The following is a 16111-nucleotide window of genomic DNA, read 5'->3' on the forward strand; positions in this document are numbered from 1 at the left end:
CCGGCCGACGGGCGCCAGCCATCCACCGGTGAGCCGGGAGGGTGGGCAGAAGTGGTGGCGGCCCGGGTAGGGCTGCTCCCCTGTCCACCCACCTGCCCCCTGAGCCTCCTCTCATTGCTCTCCTGCTGCAGAGGCTATTATGTCCGGGCCCAAGCAGTGGGCCATTGTGCGGCCGCCTTCCTGCAGGCCCCTGGAGGCCATCGGCAGGTGAGTTCCCAGGGCCGGTGTGGGGAGGCTGGGCGTGAGCTGGTGACACTGTGCCAGGCTGCCTCTCCTTCCTTCTTTTTTTCCTTTCTTCCTCGCAGGTCCTCTCCTTGGGCGCAGGCCTGGACTCGCTGTACTTCTGCCTCAAGGACCAGGGCCTCCTGGGGCAGGCCACCTTCCTGGAAGTGGACTTTGCGGACGTGGCAGCCCACAAAGCAGCCCTGATCACAGGGCAGGAGGAGTTGGCCACCATGGCTGGGCACAGAGCTCGGGAGCAAGAGTCTGGTAAGAAGAAAAGATTGGAACAGAAGGTGTTGGTATTGGTCAGAACAGCATGAAATGTGAAGTAGCTACTTTAATTAGTAAATGCACCGCATAGGTCATGGATGCGTGGTTAAGTTGCTGCTTTGCTGACAAGCACTCCCGTGTGCAGAGGTTGAAAGTTTTCTTTCCAGAGGAATGTGGCTTTTCCCTGGGCTGTTCTGCTTCTGTGGTGACAGATGTCTCCTAGTGCTGAGAATACTGGGAAGCAATTTGAGCTCAGCTCATAAGTTGCTGTCATGAAGGTTGATAACGCTGTGACCTTTTTTCCTAGGAGCAGTTCATTTTGCAGGAGAAGATTACAGGCTGCTGGGAGTGGATCTTGCTGAGCTTCCAAAGCTGGAGGAAGCCTTGCGCTGTGCTGGCCTCGATCCCCAAGTGCCCACCCTGCTGCTGGCAGAAGTGGTGCTTACATATATGGAAGTCGAAAGGTATGGAGTGTTGGGCACGCGTGTTGTGAGCCACCCTGAGCCACTTCGGTGGGAAGGGCGGGATATAAATAAAGTCGAACTTAAACTTGAACTATTTGAGTGGTCAGACTTTGTCAGATGCTGGCTATGTTCTTATAGGCTAGCTGGCATTGTCACAGATACATTCTTGGTACTACAGAGTGAAGTTAGTGTGCTGCTGTGAGTGTCCTGAAAGAGCTGCAGAAGTACTTTGTGTGTTCTGCTTAGTCTGAAAGCTGTAGAAAAACCCAAGGAAAGAGAGAGACAGTGTGAGTTGTTGGTATCATCAGAGAAACTGCTGAGTTTGTAAACAGCGATGTTATGCAGATTCAGGTCTTTTTTTGCAGAAAAACCCCAGCAGGAACTCATTTGCTTATTAAGCCACACCCCCTCCTGCCCAGTCAACCGGAACTGCATTCCTACTCAAAAAAAGCCCAGTGTAAATACATACTTACGCATACAGTGTTTAGCAGGTAGGACTATTTCTTGGGTGAAAGTGAAGAGCTGTTCGGGGTGTTGTATACGTGTTGGCTAAACATGCAAGAGCTTAAAAAAGAACCCTGCTGGATCAAAGCAGTGAAACCATGAACCTGCCTCATACTGGATCAGGTCATTTATCTGTTAAGATCAATATTGTCTACTTTGACTGGCAGTGGCTCTCCAGAATCTCAGGCAGAGGTCTTTCATATCACCCCCCTGCCTGGTCTTTGTAATTGCTGATGGTGTGGAAAGGTGGCATTAAAACGTTTTAAATAAATAGAACAGGGATTGCTATATCTGGTTATTTTTATTTGCTTCTGATAGAAGCATTTTACATTTAGTGCTGCTTTCTTCTGTTATTGCTACATTTAAAGAGTTTGTCTTAAAAGTTGGTTGGGATCTCTCTTTCTTTGCATGGTGACATCTTCCAGATCAGATGCCCTGATTCAGTGGGCAGCCAGGCATTTCTCACAGGCCTGGTTCGTCTTGTATGAGCAGATCCATCCGGAGGACCCTTTTGGACATGTGATGCAAAAGCATTTCAGACGGTGCAACTCGCAGCTCTGCTCCTTGGCCCGGTACCCTGACCTCCAAGCCCAGCAGACACGCTTTGTGCAGAAGGTTGGTGCAGGGTTCTCTCTTGGGGTCTGGAAGAGGAGGGTGCCCTTTTCAAAGGAGACTCTGTTTTGTAGGGGTGGGGCAGCCATAATGGTGAGCATAACAAAGTCAGTGAATGGATTAGGACAAATCCCACGCCTGGGCCTCCCCCTCCTGGGGCCTACCCCCTAACTGGTGCCCAGTCCACCACAGAATCCAGGGCACAGAAGCCTCAAAATTGCTTCCCAGGATAACAGGAACGTGAGAGGAAAAAAACCGTTGCCTGTATCTTCCCCAATGAGGTGCATCAGGTTTGATCACTGATGGGGCAGGATGCACCTGGACCCAGGAAAGGGTTTTTCTACACTGACTTGCACAGTGAGCTCCGTTGGAGTCCAGTCATGCCTGGATGACCAACCAGCAGGACTTCTAAGGCGAAGGCTTTTGGGAGTCAGGGCTCCTCCCTCCAGGGTGGGCCAGGCTCGGGAGGCTTGCCTCTGGGAAGCTCTTGCTGTGCCCTGCCCCGTGGGGGATGAAGGTGCTTCCTCCTCCTGCAGATGCTCCACTGCCGGTCAGCACACCTGCCCACTGGCTGCTGTCTGTCGGATTGGTCAGGTTGAGGCCTTTGGATCTTGTCCTTTCCAATACCAAAGGACATTGGGACTGTTTTATTTACGGAGACAAGCACAAGAACAAAAGGTCCTGAGGAGGAGCTCATGGCCGCCGTGTGGGTGGTTCTGACCGAAAAATAGTAACGTTTGGTTTCTCTTGGAACATCTTACTTCAGGAACCTCAGGCCAGTCCATGGAGGTGAACGGCTTTTCTGGCCTCAGCTGAGAGCAAAACAGCAGCCATTTCCTATTCCGTCTCTTCTTAATAACTCCTGACCCAGAGTCTGCCTCCCCCCCCCCCCCGCCATACACACACACTGCAGCACACTGGGTGGACACTCTCATTGAGTTATCCAGCACGACCCCCAGGTCCCTTTTCCGCTCAGGCTCAGCCAGTACACTTGAAGCTGCGATGTTTTGTCCCCATGCGGGCATCACTTTACGCTTCCCAACACTGAAGTGCATTGGCTACATTGGCGCCCACTCACCCAGTTTGTGGAAGTTCTCTTGAAGGGAGCTTTTTGCAGTCAGCCTTGGTTTTTACCATCCCAAATAATTTTGTGTCATCTGCAGATTTGGCCACTGTACTGATCACCCCCAGTTCCAGATCATTTATGGACAAACTAAACAGTACGGGCCACCATACCGATCCTTGTGGGACTCCACTGCTGTTTCTGTCCATTGTGAGAATTGTCTTGTTAGCTGCATTGTACAGTTCAGATAGCTCTACCTCGATTAATCTGTCCCTTATTGCCTCTGGTTGCCTCTGATTCTGAAAGGGAGAGAAGAGATTCCAAGGAGATATTCAGTGTTCTTAGTTTGTTTTCAATATTAACCGGCTATGGGGAAAAGTTAGATGCTGTCAAAAATTGGGCGCAGTAACTAGAGGGCTCAGATCTGTAGTGCAATTGAAGCCAGAATTTAAAGGTCATAGACCATGCTCTTGTGGTCATAAGAGTCTGGCCACATTACAGGCATAAGGCTGCATATGGGATGAGACGCCTAAGATCTTCCATAGGAAGCCTGAGTGTACCTCTTCAACTGCTTTATCCATTGAATCACTCCAAATAGGGACTCCATAGAGTAAATGAGGGCCATTTTTCAAATTAAAAACTTTTAGCGCAGCTGGAACATATTGGTTCCCTCTTACAGAGAAATAAAAGTGCAGAAGTGCGTTAACATTTGCTTTAGCATTATTATTGTTACTTTGTGTTGTTGGGTCCATGATGTGGTAGCCTGGAAATGCAAACCGAATTACTTAAAGTGTTTTGCTTGTTGGAGCTCGTGATCACCCACCCTCCAAGTAAATTGCTTCCTAGATTTGGAGAAGACTAATACTTTCGATTTCTCATAATTTAATTCTAATTGGTTGATTTTACTGTACTCTTGACAGGGATTTAATAGCCGAAGTAAACCTACTTGGGACAATAGGGCCGCATCATCTGCATAAAGCAAAATTGGGACGTTTTATCCCCCTTCATTCCCCATTTCCCACTTAAACTTCACTTTTTAGAGCCCTACTTTTCTCTCTGTAGGGCTGGGCTGAATGTCATGCCATTGACATGAATGAGTTCTACGACTGCTTTGTCTCTGGAGATGAGCGACGGAGGATCCAGGCCTTGGAGCCCTTTGATGAGTTTGAGGTGATTCTTCTACCCCCCCCTCCCCTGCTGCAGCTGAGGTTGGGCTTCCAGGGGGATGTGGCCCCCGGTGTCCGTTGGGGCGGTTGTCGTCGACAGAGCAGGTGCTCCTGAAGGAAGGGGGTGGTGGCTCATCACCTATGCTACCTGTGAAGCTCCGGTGTTGGCCACGGCTGGCCCTTGCTTGCATGCTTTGCCCTGCTGTCTTTTGTTCTGGTGGCTGGATGTTTCTGGAGCTCAGACAATTCATCTTTTGGCCCTGAAGCTGTCCAGACAAGGAGCCTCTCAGATGATCCAGTTGTTTGGCACGTGGGATGCAGAATGGGTGGGAACATCAGGAAACTCGGCTTCTGACCTGGTGTTCAGTTGCTCACGGGCTGTGCTTCTGCTACGTGTGTGCCTTAAGGTGTGGCAGCAGAGGAGTTTTGTGTAAGTTCTCTGAACATAAAAGCACAAGGGAAGCCATGTTGGATGATGCTGCAGAGTTGTTTTCTGTGGCCCCAGGTTGGACCAGAACCAAGGACTGAAATTTAATCAAGAGTTTCCATCTCGACATTAGGAAGAATTTCCTGACAGAGCAGTTCCTTGGTTTAGAATCCTAGAGTTGAAAGGGACCTCCAGGGTCATCTAGTCCAACCCCCTGCACAGTGCAGGAAAATCACAAGGACCTCCCCCTGCCCTCCTCCTCATCTGATCTGCCGAAGTTCGCAGAATCAGCATTGCTAAACTCGCCCCTTTATTCCCTTGTTCCAGACACTTTGTCTCTGGAGCTGAGACGGCTCATCAGTGGAGCATAGCCTGCTACCTGATTTTGCTCATTGGAACCCCAAGTAAGTAGCTTGGGCCAAAAACTCCACCCCACCCAGCCAATCGCACTGAATGGCTGTTCATCGAGGAGGAGGAGGAGCAGCAGCTCTTTCTTGCGAAACAGGGGAGGCTCAGACCTCTCTCCTTCTCAGGCTGCCTTCACTTCAGAGGCTCCTTTAATTCCAAATGTTACCGTAATTGAGCCTTTCTAGGCTTGGATTGTTTTTTGTAGGAAACCCCCCCCTTTAAAAAACCCGACAGCTTAAAAATTTAGATTTCAATTAAAACTGGACCCTTAAACCCTATCTGCAGTTCGTGTTTCCTTTTTCTGTTCCAAAAACCTGCCTAAGGTTTTGCCTTACCAGAGAACTCGCTGCCCCTGGCTCTTATAATTGCCTAAATGTGTAGGTGTAAGACGTTTCAAAGTGACCTTGGAGTTTCAGCCAGCCTCGTGTCCTCAGTTTTAGGCCTTGTCCTTTGTTTAGCCCTTCCTGTCCTGCAGCAAAACCAGCCAAGGCCCTCTGAGTCTGTCTAGAAGTCGGATGAGCTTCCCCAGAGTTGTTTGGGCAGCTACAGCCAAAGCAAGACTAGAACTGATCTGGAGAGGGACTCCTGTGCTTGCCGCCTTCCGACTGTGCCACAGGGCAGAGTCTGAGGATTTCCGGCCACTTTGTTTTGGGGAGGGGGGCAGTGTGTCTGTGTGATGTGGTTGTGCCGACGTCTTGGCTTTCTTTCCCACTGAGCCCTCCTTGACAGATGAGGTCTGGAGCCCTGGCTGAGCCTCCTCTAACTGGCAGCACTTCTGCCTTCAGTCGGCTGCAGGCTCTTCAGTTAGCAGAAGAGGCCCCTCCAGGCTGCTGCAGAGGGTGTGTTTGGTGCAGTAAGAGGGTTCAGAGCAGGCCAAGGGGTGGGGGTCTCATGGAAGCAAGCTGCCAATTCATTTGTTTGTGGCAGTGGAAAGTTTCCCAGAGGGAGCTCGGAGCAAAGCCGGGGATCTCGGGTGCTGACAGAAGCCCCCCCCCCCCTCTCTCTTCTGACAGGAATGGCACTTGAAATGTTCCCACTATTTCATCCTGGTTGCATCGAAAGGAGAGGAGTTGTGTCGGGCTCCTGCATTTCCCGGTGTGGAAGAAAAAGGTGCAGTAACCTGCTGCTTCATTGGGTCAGTGAGGCTGAGAGCTGCTGAGCGATGCCATCTCCACGTGGGCGTGGGGGGTGGGTGGGAAGGTCTCCCCCTCCCTTCCTGGCTGAGAGCGCTGGCAGCCCCACCCTAGGCAAACAAGGCCTTGGCTGGCCTCCACTTCAGTCGAGGAAGGCTGGGATGGGAGGCCCCAGCAGGATCCTCACTTGGCACTCAAGTGGTGAAGAAGCTCCAGCCCTTCCGTACCATCATTTCCCCTACCCTGGGAGCTGCCCCCCCCAGGGGGCCTTTATCAGAGGCATGTGGGATGCGATGGAGGAGGAAGCATTGACTCCTCAGAGCTGCTTGTAGCCTGGAATCGCTGGAGGGCTCTGAGGTGCTGGGATGTGTCTGTCCTGCACAGAGCAGCACAGCAAATGCCCAAGACCTGTTGAGGGGTGTCATGGTGGTGGACTGTGGCCAGGACTAGCAGAGGGTGACTTTGGAAGGGAGCCACAAGAGAAAGCCGTGTGGTAACAGTTCACTTCTCCTCTCCTGGGCTGCGGCTGAGATGACATTTTAATGCATGGCGGGGCCCTGATTGGAAACCTTCCGGATGTCGCTCCCTGGCCTGAGAGCGGAGTGTTGTTGGACCCTGAAAGAACAGCGCAATGGCCTTTGATTTTGAAGGGGGACAGGGACGGGGCTTGTGCTTAGTAGTAACCTGAGGCAAAGTGATGGTGGGGGGGTGGGGTTTGACAGCCTGGTTCTCTCCTGCTTGCAGCGTTCTCAGGCTTTGCTGGGACAGTTGCTGCCTCGGTCGGCGCCGCGGACGCTGGAGTCACCGGCCTGAGACGATATGGCCACCGCTCTGTACGCATTGCACCAGACGTGATCCTCACTACAGGAGGGTTTGGCGACTGCAGTGGACGTCACTGCCGCTTGACTGATCTGCATGCGCTGGTCAGCCGTGGAGGCACATGGACAAACGGCGATGTCTGCTGGGCCCAGTCTGGGGGAGCCTGGGGTAAGCTTGGGAATGGCGTGTGGCTGTGGGCCACGGCCTCGGTTCCTCCCTGAGATCGGCTTTCATTAAGGGATGCTCTGGGGACTGAAGGGTTGCCAGTGAGCAGTCCCATATGGAAATGGTCACTTGTTTATTCAGGATCAATACAGAGCAAGGGCCCTTTGTGGAGAAGAGGATTGCATATGAACAGGACCGGCAGAAAGGCACATAAATTAAGCCGCCCCAGCAGTCAGGTTCCCAGGGTTAGGCGGGCAGTATAGCAAGCCGGATGCTCAAGGTCGTCTGGCCGAAGGCAGATGCTGCCACGGTTACTAGATAACGTCCTACTTCCTGTGTCTTCCTCCTGTGCGTCTTGAGAAAGTTACAGCAAGCAAAATGCCAAAGCATGTTCAATGAGAGACACATTTGAGTGGAGTGTGACTTGGCTACTTAGTGCAGGTTATATTGGGATGCAATGCCAAGTAAAGACAATGGCTGAACAAGCAAGACCCTGCCCCCACCCCCGCCCCCACACAGAAGAGCCTGACAGGGAGCTGTCCGTATCCCAGCAGGGTGTGAGTGCAGCTGGCGCGGTGCTGTCTGCCCTGCATGGGGCACCAGCCCTTTGCCCTTCCCCTGGCCTGGCTCCCGAGGAGAGAGCCCCTCAGAGAGTGCCAGGGTGGGGGCGTGGCCAGGAGGGAGCCGCTAGCCCACAGGGCCTCCTTGTAAGCGTGGGGAAGGATTGGGGCCCCTCAGGCCCTGCAGACCACAACTGCTGGAGCGGCTACGCCTGGGCCCCACGGGGGGCAGGGCCTCCTTCCCTGGAGCTGCCGCCCGGGTGACCAGGAACTTCCTTCCTTTCTGCAGATGGACGGCTGTTCCACACGGTGACGTTGCTGCAGGCCGGCTGGGCGGTGGTGGTGGGGGGGCGCCTGTCTCCGGCAAGCCCTGCTCTGGAGGTTCGTTGCTTGAGGCTTTTGGAGGCTGGCCGCAGCTCAGCTCCCTCGAGCGGCCTGGCTGTGGAGCTCACTCGACTGCCACCTGCTGAGGACCTGGCTGTGCCACGCTGGAGACACACAGCCACGGAAGTTGTGCATCAAGGTAAAAATGGCCGGCCACCCCCTTTGCTGAACGGTTGAGTGGTGCTTTGTGTAATCACATCTCTGCAGTGAAGCGAGCCCGGATGGGACGTGATTTAAAAGGCTCCTGCGTGTTGCTTTCTGCTCAGTAGGGGATGGGAGGGGGCAGTCCGGTCTCCCTCCCCCAATAGCCCGCTTGTCCAGAAGCACAGCTAATAACTAATAAGTCACCGGGTCCGGATGGCATACATCCGAGAGTTCTGAAGGAACTCAAAGTTGAACTTGTGGATCTTCTAACAAAAATCTGTAATCTTTCATTGAAATCTGCCTCCATTCCTGAGGACTGGAAGGTAGCAAATGTCACCCCCATCTTTAAAAAAGGTTCCAGAGGAGATCCGGGAAATTACAGGCCAGTCAGTCTGACTTCAATACCGGGAAAGTTGGTAGAAACCATTATCAAGGACAGAATGAGTAGGCACATTGATGAACACGGGTTATTGAGGAAGACTCAGCATGGGTTCTGCAAGGGAAGATCTTGCCTCACTAACCTGTTGCATTTCTTTGAGGGGGTGAACAAACATGTGGACAAAGGAGACCCGATAGATGTTGTTTACCTTGACTTCCAGAAAGCTTTTGATAAAGTTCCTCATCAAAGGCTCCTTAGAAAGCTTGAGAATCATGGAGTAAAAGGACAGGTCCTCTTGTGGATCAAAAACTGGCTGAGTAATAGGAAGCAGAGAGTGAGTATAAATGGGCAGTCTTCGCAGTGGAGGACGGTAAGCAGTGGGGTGCCGCAGGGCTCGGTACTGGGTCCCATGCTCTTTAACTTGTTCATAAATGATTTAGAGTTGGGAGTGAGCAGTGAAGTGGCCAAGTTTGCGGATGACACTAAATTGTTCAGGGTGGTGAGAACCAGAGAGGATTGTGAGGAACTCCAAAGGGATCTGTTGAGGCTGGGTGAGTGGGCGTCAACGTGGCAGATGCGGTTCAATGTGGCCAAGTGCAAAGTAATGCACATTGGGGCTAAGAATCCCAGCTACAAATACAAGTTGATGGGGTGTGAACTGGCAGAGACTGATCAAGAGCGAGATCTTGGGGTCATGATAGATAACTCACTGAAAGTGTCAAGACAGTGTGCGTTTGCAATAAAAAAGGCCAATGCCATGCTGGGAATTATTAGGAAGGGAATTGAAAACAAATCAGCCAGTATCATAATGCCCCTGTATAAATCGATGGTGCGGTCTCATTTGGAGTACTGTGTGCAGTTCTGGTCGCCGCACCTCAAAAAGGATATTATAGCTTTAGAGAAGGTGCAGAGAAGGGCAACTAGAATGATTAAAGGGCTGGAGCACTTTCCCTATGAAGAAAGGTTGAAACGCTTGGGACTCTTTAGCTTGGAGAAACGTCGACTGCGGGGTGACATGATAGAGGTTTACAAGATAATGCATGGAATGGAGAAAGTAGAGAAAGAAGTACTTTTCTCCCTTTCTCACAATACAAGAACTCGTGGGCATTCGATGAAATTGCTGAGCAGACAGGTTAAGACGGATAAAAGGAAGTACTTCTTCACCCAAAGGGTGATTAACATGTGGAATTCACTGCCACAGGAGGTGGTGGCGGCCACAAGTATAGCCACCTTCAAGAGGGGTTTAGATAAAAATATGGAGCACAGGTCCATCAGTGGCTATTAGCCACAGTGTATGTGTGTATATAACATTTTTTGCCACTGTGTGACACAGAGTGTTGGACTTGATGGGCCGTTGGCCTGATCCAACATGGCTTCTCTTATGTTCTTATGTTCACAGCGGAGTCGCACGTGTGGGTTGGGTGGCAAATCCTCCGCTTGGCTTGGCCTGCAGAAGGTTCCAGGCTGAGTCAAGGAATAGGTCTGGGGGCACTGGGGCACACACACACAGCTTTCCTGGTGCCTGCCAGGTATTTTTAGGAAGCGGATGCGGCCAGGGGGCTTTTAGCGAGCAAGTCTTCTGACACACTGTTGGAGATTTGGTTGGTTGTGCAGGTTTTTAAAGACCTTGCTGCCACTTCACAGAGTTCTGTAGGGTGTGCCTGAAAGTCCGCTGTTGCTGCTGCAGCCATCTTGTGCCTGGCTCCACCCTCCGTGGCAGCCATTTTGAGCTGCTCCCACCACCGTTCTGTGTCAGAATCCCAGAGGTGCCCCCAGGCTCAAAAAGGTTGGTGACCTCTGGAAGGGGTGCCGTGCTAGACCTCTGCCTGAGACTCTGGAGCCAGAGGAGGAGGGGACGACAACGTGAGCACTGGCAGATCAGCGGCCTGACCCAGCAGGAGGAAGCATTGTGAAGGGCAGGGCCGTGGCTGCTCAGTGGAAGAGCCTCTGCTTGGCCTGCAGAAGGTGTTCTCCAGTGGGAAGGCTCAGGTACTGGGTCATGTCACTCTCAGGCCAAGGAGACGATGACGACCTTGACAGACCTGTCCTCTGACTTGCAGGAGACGGTGTCATCGTAAGGTGCTGGCATAAGAGTGGCCTTGGGGGGTGAGAGGTGGGGATTTGTGGCTGGCGCATACAAGGGGGTGGGACGGGCCTGTGCCCCCTTCCCACTGGACTCCACTGGCGCTGCATTTTGTTGTCCTTTGTTGTGAGAGAGCCAGTTTGGTGTAGTGGTTAAATGTGCGGACTCTTAATCTGGGAGAACCAGGTTTGATTCCCCCCTCCTCCACTTGCAGCTGCTGGAATGGCCTTGGGTCAGCCAGAGCTCTCTTATCTGGGAGAACCAGGTTTGATTCCCCACTCCTCCACTTGCACCTGCTGGAATGGCCTTGGGTCAGCCAGAGCTCTCTTATCTGGGAGAACCAGGTTTGATTCCCCCCTCCTCCACTTGCAGCTGCTGGAATGGCCTTGGGTCAGTCATTGCTCTGGCAGAGGTTGTCCTTGAAGGGGCAGCTGCTGTGAGAGCCTTCTCAGCCCCACCTGCTTCCCAGGGTGTCTGTTGTGGGGGAGGGAGATAAAGGAGATTGTGAGCTGCTCTGAGACTCTTGAGTGGAAGGTGGAATATAAATCCAGTGTTATCATCGTCTTCTTCTTCCAGGTGAGAGATACCTGTTCATTTATGGTGGCTGTGGGCCTGGGCAGGCTGTCTGGGCAAGCTGGGGCTTCCTGCACCTGGAGGAGCTCCGTTGTCGAGAGGTATGAGGCCAGGCGGCTCTTCCTCCTCCTGCCCTGGAGGGATGCGGGGCGGGGGGGGGGGCAGCAGCTCAATGGAAGGGGGTCTTTTGGCTGGGAGGAGGGGAGGGGAGCAGGTTATGTCCCCCCGCCTCTATTTCACCTCCTCCTCCTCCTCTTCCTCAGATTCCTGTGGGGGGTCCTTTGCCGGTTGGCCGCCATTCTCACAGTGCCTGTGGCTGGGCAGGGGGTGCTGTCGTTGCAGGCGGTCTGGATGCAGGCGAACGTGCCCTGGGCAGCGTCCTCTACCTGAAGCCCAGCGAGAGGGGCTTCCAGTGGTGCCCTGTTGAGACCCGTCCCCCGCTCACCCCTCGGTCAGTGACTGGCATCTGAGGCAGCCGTCTGCTGTGGGGCTGTGGCTACCCAGCTGAGGAAGTGCCCTCACCCCCCTGTCCTCACCTTGTGTCTCAGGTACTCGCACACAGCTCACGTGCACCACGGGAAGCTGCTGCTGGTGGGCGGAGTGTGGCGTCAGGCTCCTTCGGTGCCTGGGGTGGCCGTGATTGATCTGACGACCGGCTTCACCGCTGAATATTGCGTTGACAGGGTGAGTGGCAGCAATGTGGAGAGGGAACCGTTGGGCCTCTCCGTGTTCTGGCCCAGGTGCTCAGCTCTAGACCCCGGTCTTTGTTCCCTCAAGTGGCCCCCGTGCCGGATCCTCACATGGGGTGGGTGGGGTTTGATCGGGGACTTCTGCAGGCACTGCAGCATTCCAAACTCTGTTTCTGGGACTTCCAAAGCTGTATTCACTGCTATTTAATTTCTCTTTGTTGGAAACCTTATTCTGCTGCCTTTCCATCCCAGTCCCTTGCTGCTTGGGGAAACGTCCTTTCCCTTTGAAGGGCCTGTGCAGAGAAGCAGGTCTGTCTGTGGAAGAGGAGGCCTGGGTTCCTTGCTGCGCTCACCTGTCCCTCTTCTCTTCCAGGCAGCACTGGAGTGGCCTCTGATGCTGCACAACCACAGCAGCGTCTTTATGCCAGAAGAGCAGGAGGTTCTTGTGATTGGTGGCGGCGGCAACTGCTTCTCCTTTGGGAGTCATCTGAACTGGCATCCTGTCCGCCTGGCCCTCGGGGACATTTTGAGTGGGCCCTGATGCCTTTGCAGAGTGCAGAACCGGATCAGCTTGGCTGAAGTGTGTGTGCTGGAGAGGGTCTCTGCTGCATAACTGCTGGCCAAGGATATATTGTGAGCCTCTGGGCAACAGCTGGGTAGCTTATTTCTTGTCCACTTTCCCTGTGTTCAAGATGGCTCACAGTGCAATGCAGAGAAACGCACACAGTTTCACATCAATACAGGGTTTTTAAAATCCTTTGAAACATTCCATTTTAAAATTGTTGACTGTTACCACTAATCCACGTGCAAGAAAGAGAAAGGTTTATGGCAGGAAGCTTCCAAAAGCTCTGCCTCTAGCTGGTTGTTTGACTTTGGGAGTCTGAGAAGCTGCCTTCATGTCTTTTCCTGCCAGTCCATCCCAGAAGCTGGGGCCTGCCACGGGAGGGGCCCAAGGGATCTACACTGAGCTGGAGGCCCCTCCCTCCAAAGGAAGGTGTTGCCAGCGCCTAAGGCCCCACCTGATGGGAAACATCCCAGAAAGGGACCATGCATGACCGTATCTCCTTCCCCTTCCAATTTTAGTCCTCCTCCCACCGCCATACTCCCTCTGGCCCCTATTGGGGCTCAGTCTTTTCCCTAAAGAAGAGAACAGGCTCATCTAGAAATGGTAGTAGGCAAGGAACACCTGGGCTGCTAGTAGACAGATGTGGGCAGAGGTAGTTGAGAAGCACCTGGCTGGATGGATGGCATGCCCCCCAAAGTGCTCAAAGAACTTTCTAGAGAGCTTGCAGAACCTTTGTCCATCATCTTCCAGACCTCGTGAGAGCCAATTTGGTGTAGTGGTTAAGTGTGTGGACTCTTATCTGGGAAAAACCAGGTTTGATTTCCCACTCCTCCACCTGTAGCTGCTGGAATGGCCTTGGGTCAGTCATGGTTCTCGCAGAGCTGTCCTTGAAAGAGCAGCTTCTGGGAGAGCTCTCTCAGCCCCACCTACCTCACAGGGGGTCTGTTGTGGGGGAGGAAGATGAAGGGGATTGTGAGCCATTCTGAGAATCAGAGTGGAGACGGGGTATAAATCCAATATCTTCTTTTTCTCTTAGGGGATGGGAGTTGTGCCATCATGAGACTGGAAGAATGCCGAGGTTACAGTTTGCAAAAAAGGGAGGAGGGAGACCCAGGAAACTGCAGGCCAGTCAGTCTGACCTCTGTCCCAGGGAAGATCCTGGAGCGGATCTTAAAGGGATCAATCTGTGAGCACCTAAAGGAGAACTTGGTGATTGGGGCGGGGGCTGGGGGGAGGTGTCAGCACAGATTCTTCCCTAACACGCCTTGCCAGACCAACCTCCTTTCCTTTGATCAAGTGATGAGCTCACTGGATCAAGGGAATGCTGTTGATGTTGTTTACCTGGATTTCAGTAAAGCTTTTGACAGGGTCCCCCTGTAGAGGACTGTAGACTGGACTCTAGGAGAGTGAGGTGGGTAGGGAACTGATTGGAGAACCACACTCAAAGAGTAGTTGGCAATGGCCTTGTGTCTGAAGGGAGGGAGGTGTCCGTGGGGGGCCACGGGGCTCAGTTCTGGGCCCTGTACTTTTCAGTGTTAGAATCATAGAGCTGGAAGGGACTTCCAGGGTCATTTAGTCCAACCCCCTGCACAATGCAGGAAATTTGCAAATACCGCCCTCCTCTCAATTCACAGTATCTTCCTTGCTGTCAGATGGCCATCTAGCCTCTGTTTAAAAACCTCCAAGGAAGGGAGCTCACCACCTCCTGAGGAGGAAGCCTGTTCCACTGAGGAATCACTCTAACACTCAGGAAGTTCTTCCTAATGTTGAACCGGAAACTTTTGATTTCATTTCAACCCATTGGTTCTGGTCCTACCTTCTGGGGTCTATGATTCATTAAATTAAATTTGCAGATGACACCAAACAGCGAATACACCAGAAGATAGAGAGAGGAGTCAGTGAGATCTGAGCACTGGGAAAGTGGGCAGATGTGAACAGGATGCAATGTAACAAGGATAAGTGTCGAGTTCTACATCTGGGTGACAAGAAGGAAGAACGTGCAGACTGGATGGAAGATGCACTTCTGGGGAGCCGTGGGTGTGAACAAGATCTTGGGGCGTGGGTGGGCCGTGAGTTAAAGGCTAAAATGTTCTTGAGGCACAAGATCCAAATTGCAAGTTCTCCTAATCAGTGTTCCCACTAAGCTGAGTTAGGGTGAGCAAGCTCACAGTTTTTTAGCCTCCAGCTCACACATTTTTGTCTTAGCTCAGGAAGGATGACCCCAGAGCAAACCAATTTATGCAGGAGCTCACAAAGTGGAGTTTTTTCTCACAAGACTCCGCAGCTGAGAGGGAGGCTCCTGATCCCGCTGCGCTGCAAGTTCTCCTAATCAGTGTTCCCGCTAAGCTGAGTTATGGTGAGCTAGCTCACAGTTTTTTAGCCTCCAGATCACACATTTTTGTCTTAGCTCAGAAAGGAGGACCCCAGAGCAAACCAATTTATGCAGGAGCTCAGAAAGGGGAGTTTTTTTTCACAAGACTCCGCAGCTGAGAGGGAGGCTCCTGATCCCACTGCGCTGCATGGGTCAGACAGCCCCCAAAGTCTCGTGTGCAGTTCTGGAAACCTCATTCTAAGGAGGAGGTGGGCAGGATGGAGAGCCAGGAGGATGCTCAGGGGCCTGGAGACCAAGAAGCCCCAGCAGGGAAGGCGGAGGAGGGGCTTGGGAAGGTTCAGTCTGGAGAGGGGGCAGGGGGGCTCTCTTTGAAGGCCTGCTGTCACTCAGAGGAGGGCAGGGAGCAAAGGAGAGGACTCACAAGAGGGTTTAATTAAGGGTGGGAAGGTATTGACTGGATATTAGGAAACATTTTTCACAGAGTTGTTCAGCAGTGGAATCGGCTCCCTCCCCCTCACTGGCAGTCTTCAAGTAGGGACTGGGTAAACACTTTGCTGGATGCTCTAGATTGATCCTGCATTGGCCCCTTCAAGCTCTGTGATTCTGATGTATAAGAACAACAATCTGTGCTTATATTAGTTTTACATCAGTATTTTCAACCCCCAATTTCCCCTGGGTGTTAAATAATACCTAACCTTTGCTATTTTTGAACTTTTGAAGAATAGATTGGATTTCTATCCTGCCCTTCACTCAGATCTCAGTTTTCCTTTCCCCTCCCTACAACAGACCCCCTGTGAGGTAGGTGAGGCTGAGAGAGCTCTGAGAGCTGCTCTTGAGAGAACAGCTCTGAGAGAACTTATGACTGACTCAGGGTTGCTCCAATAGTTGCATGTGGAGGAGTGGGGAATCAAACCCAGTTCTCTCAGAGGGGTGCTGCAGGGCTCAGTACTGGGTCCCATGCTCTTTAACTTGTTCATAAATGATTTAGAGTTGGGAGTGAGCAGTGAAGTGGCCAAGTTTGCAGATGACACTAAATTGTTCAGGGTGGTGAGAACCAGAGAGCATTGTGAGCCACTCCAAAGGGATCTGTTGAGGCTGGGTGAGTGGGCGTCAACGTGGCAAATGAGGTTCAATGTGGTCAAGTGCAAA

At 52.4% G+C, this 16111-nt stretch overlaps 1 protein-coding gene across 1 annotated transcript; it reads left to right on the plus strand.

Moving 5' to 3' along the window:
- The first annotated feature begins 303 nt into the window (after window positions 1-303).
- On the plus strand, window positions 304-12864 carry LCMT2 (leucine carboxyl methyltransferase 2). The gene is made up of 11 exons (XM_060263789.1): window positions 304-489; window positions 800-956; window positions 1886-2075; window positions 4198-4305; window positions 6150-6246; window positions 7014-7256; window positions 8103-8336; window positions 11380-11477; window positions 11640-11827; window positions 11925-12060; window positions 12439-12864. Exons 1-11 carry the CDS (start codon window positions 456-458, stop codon window positions 12604-12606), a joined length of 1653 nt encoding a protein of 550 aa, XP_060119772.1. The 5' UTR covers window positions 304-455; the 3' UTR covers window positions 12607-12864.
- The last annotated feature ends 3247 nt before the right edge of the window (window positions 12865-16111 follow it).

The sequence above is a fragment of the Heteronotia binoei genome, unplaced genomic scaffold (genome assembly GCF_032191835.1).
Source record: "Heteronotia binoei isolate CCM8104 ecotype False Entrance Well unplaced genomic scaffold, APGP_CSIRO_Hbin_v1 ptg000881l, whole genome shotgun sequence".
Lineage (NCBI taxonomy): Eukaryota > Metazoa > Chordata > Lepidosauria > Squamata > Gekkonidae > Heteronotia > Heteronotia binoei.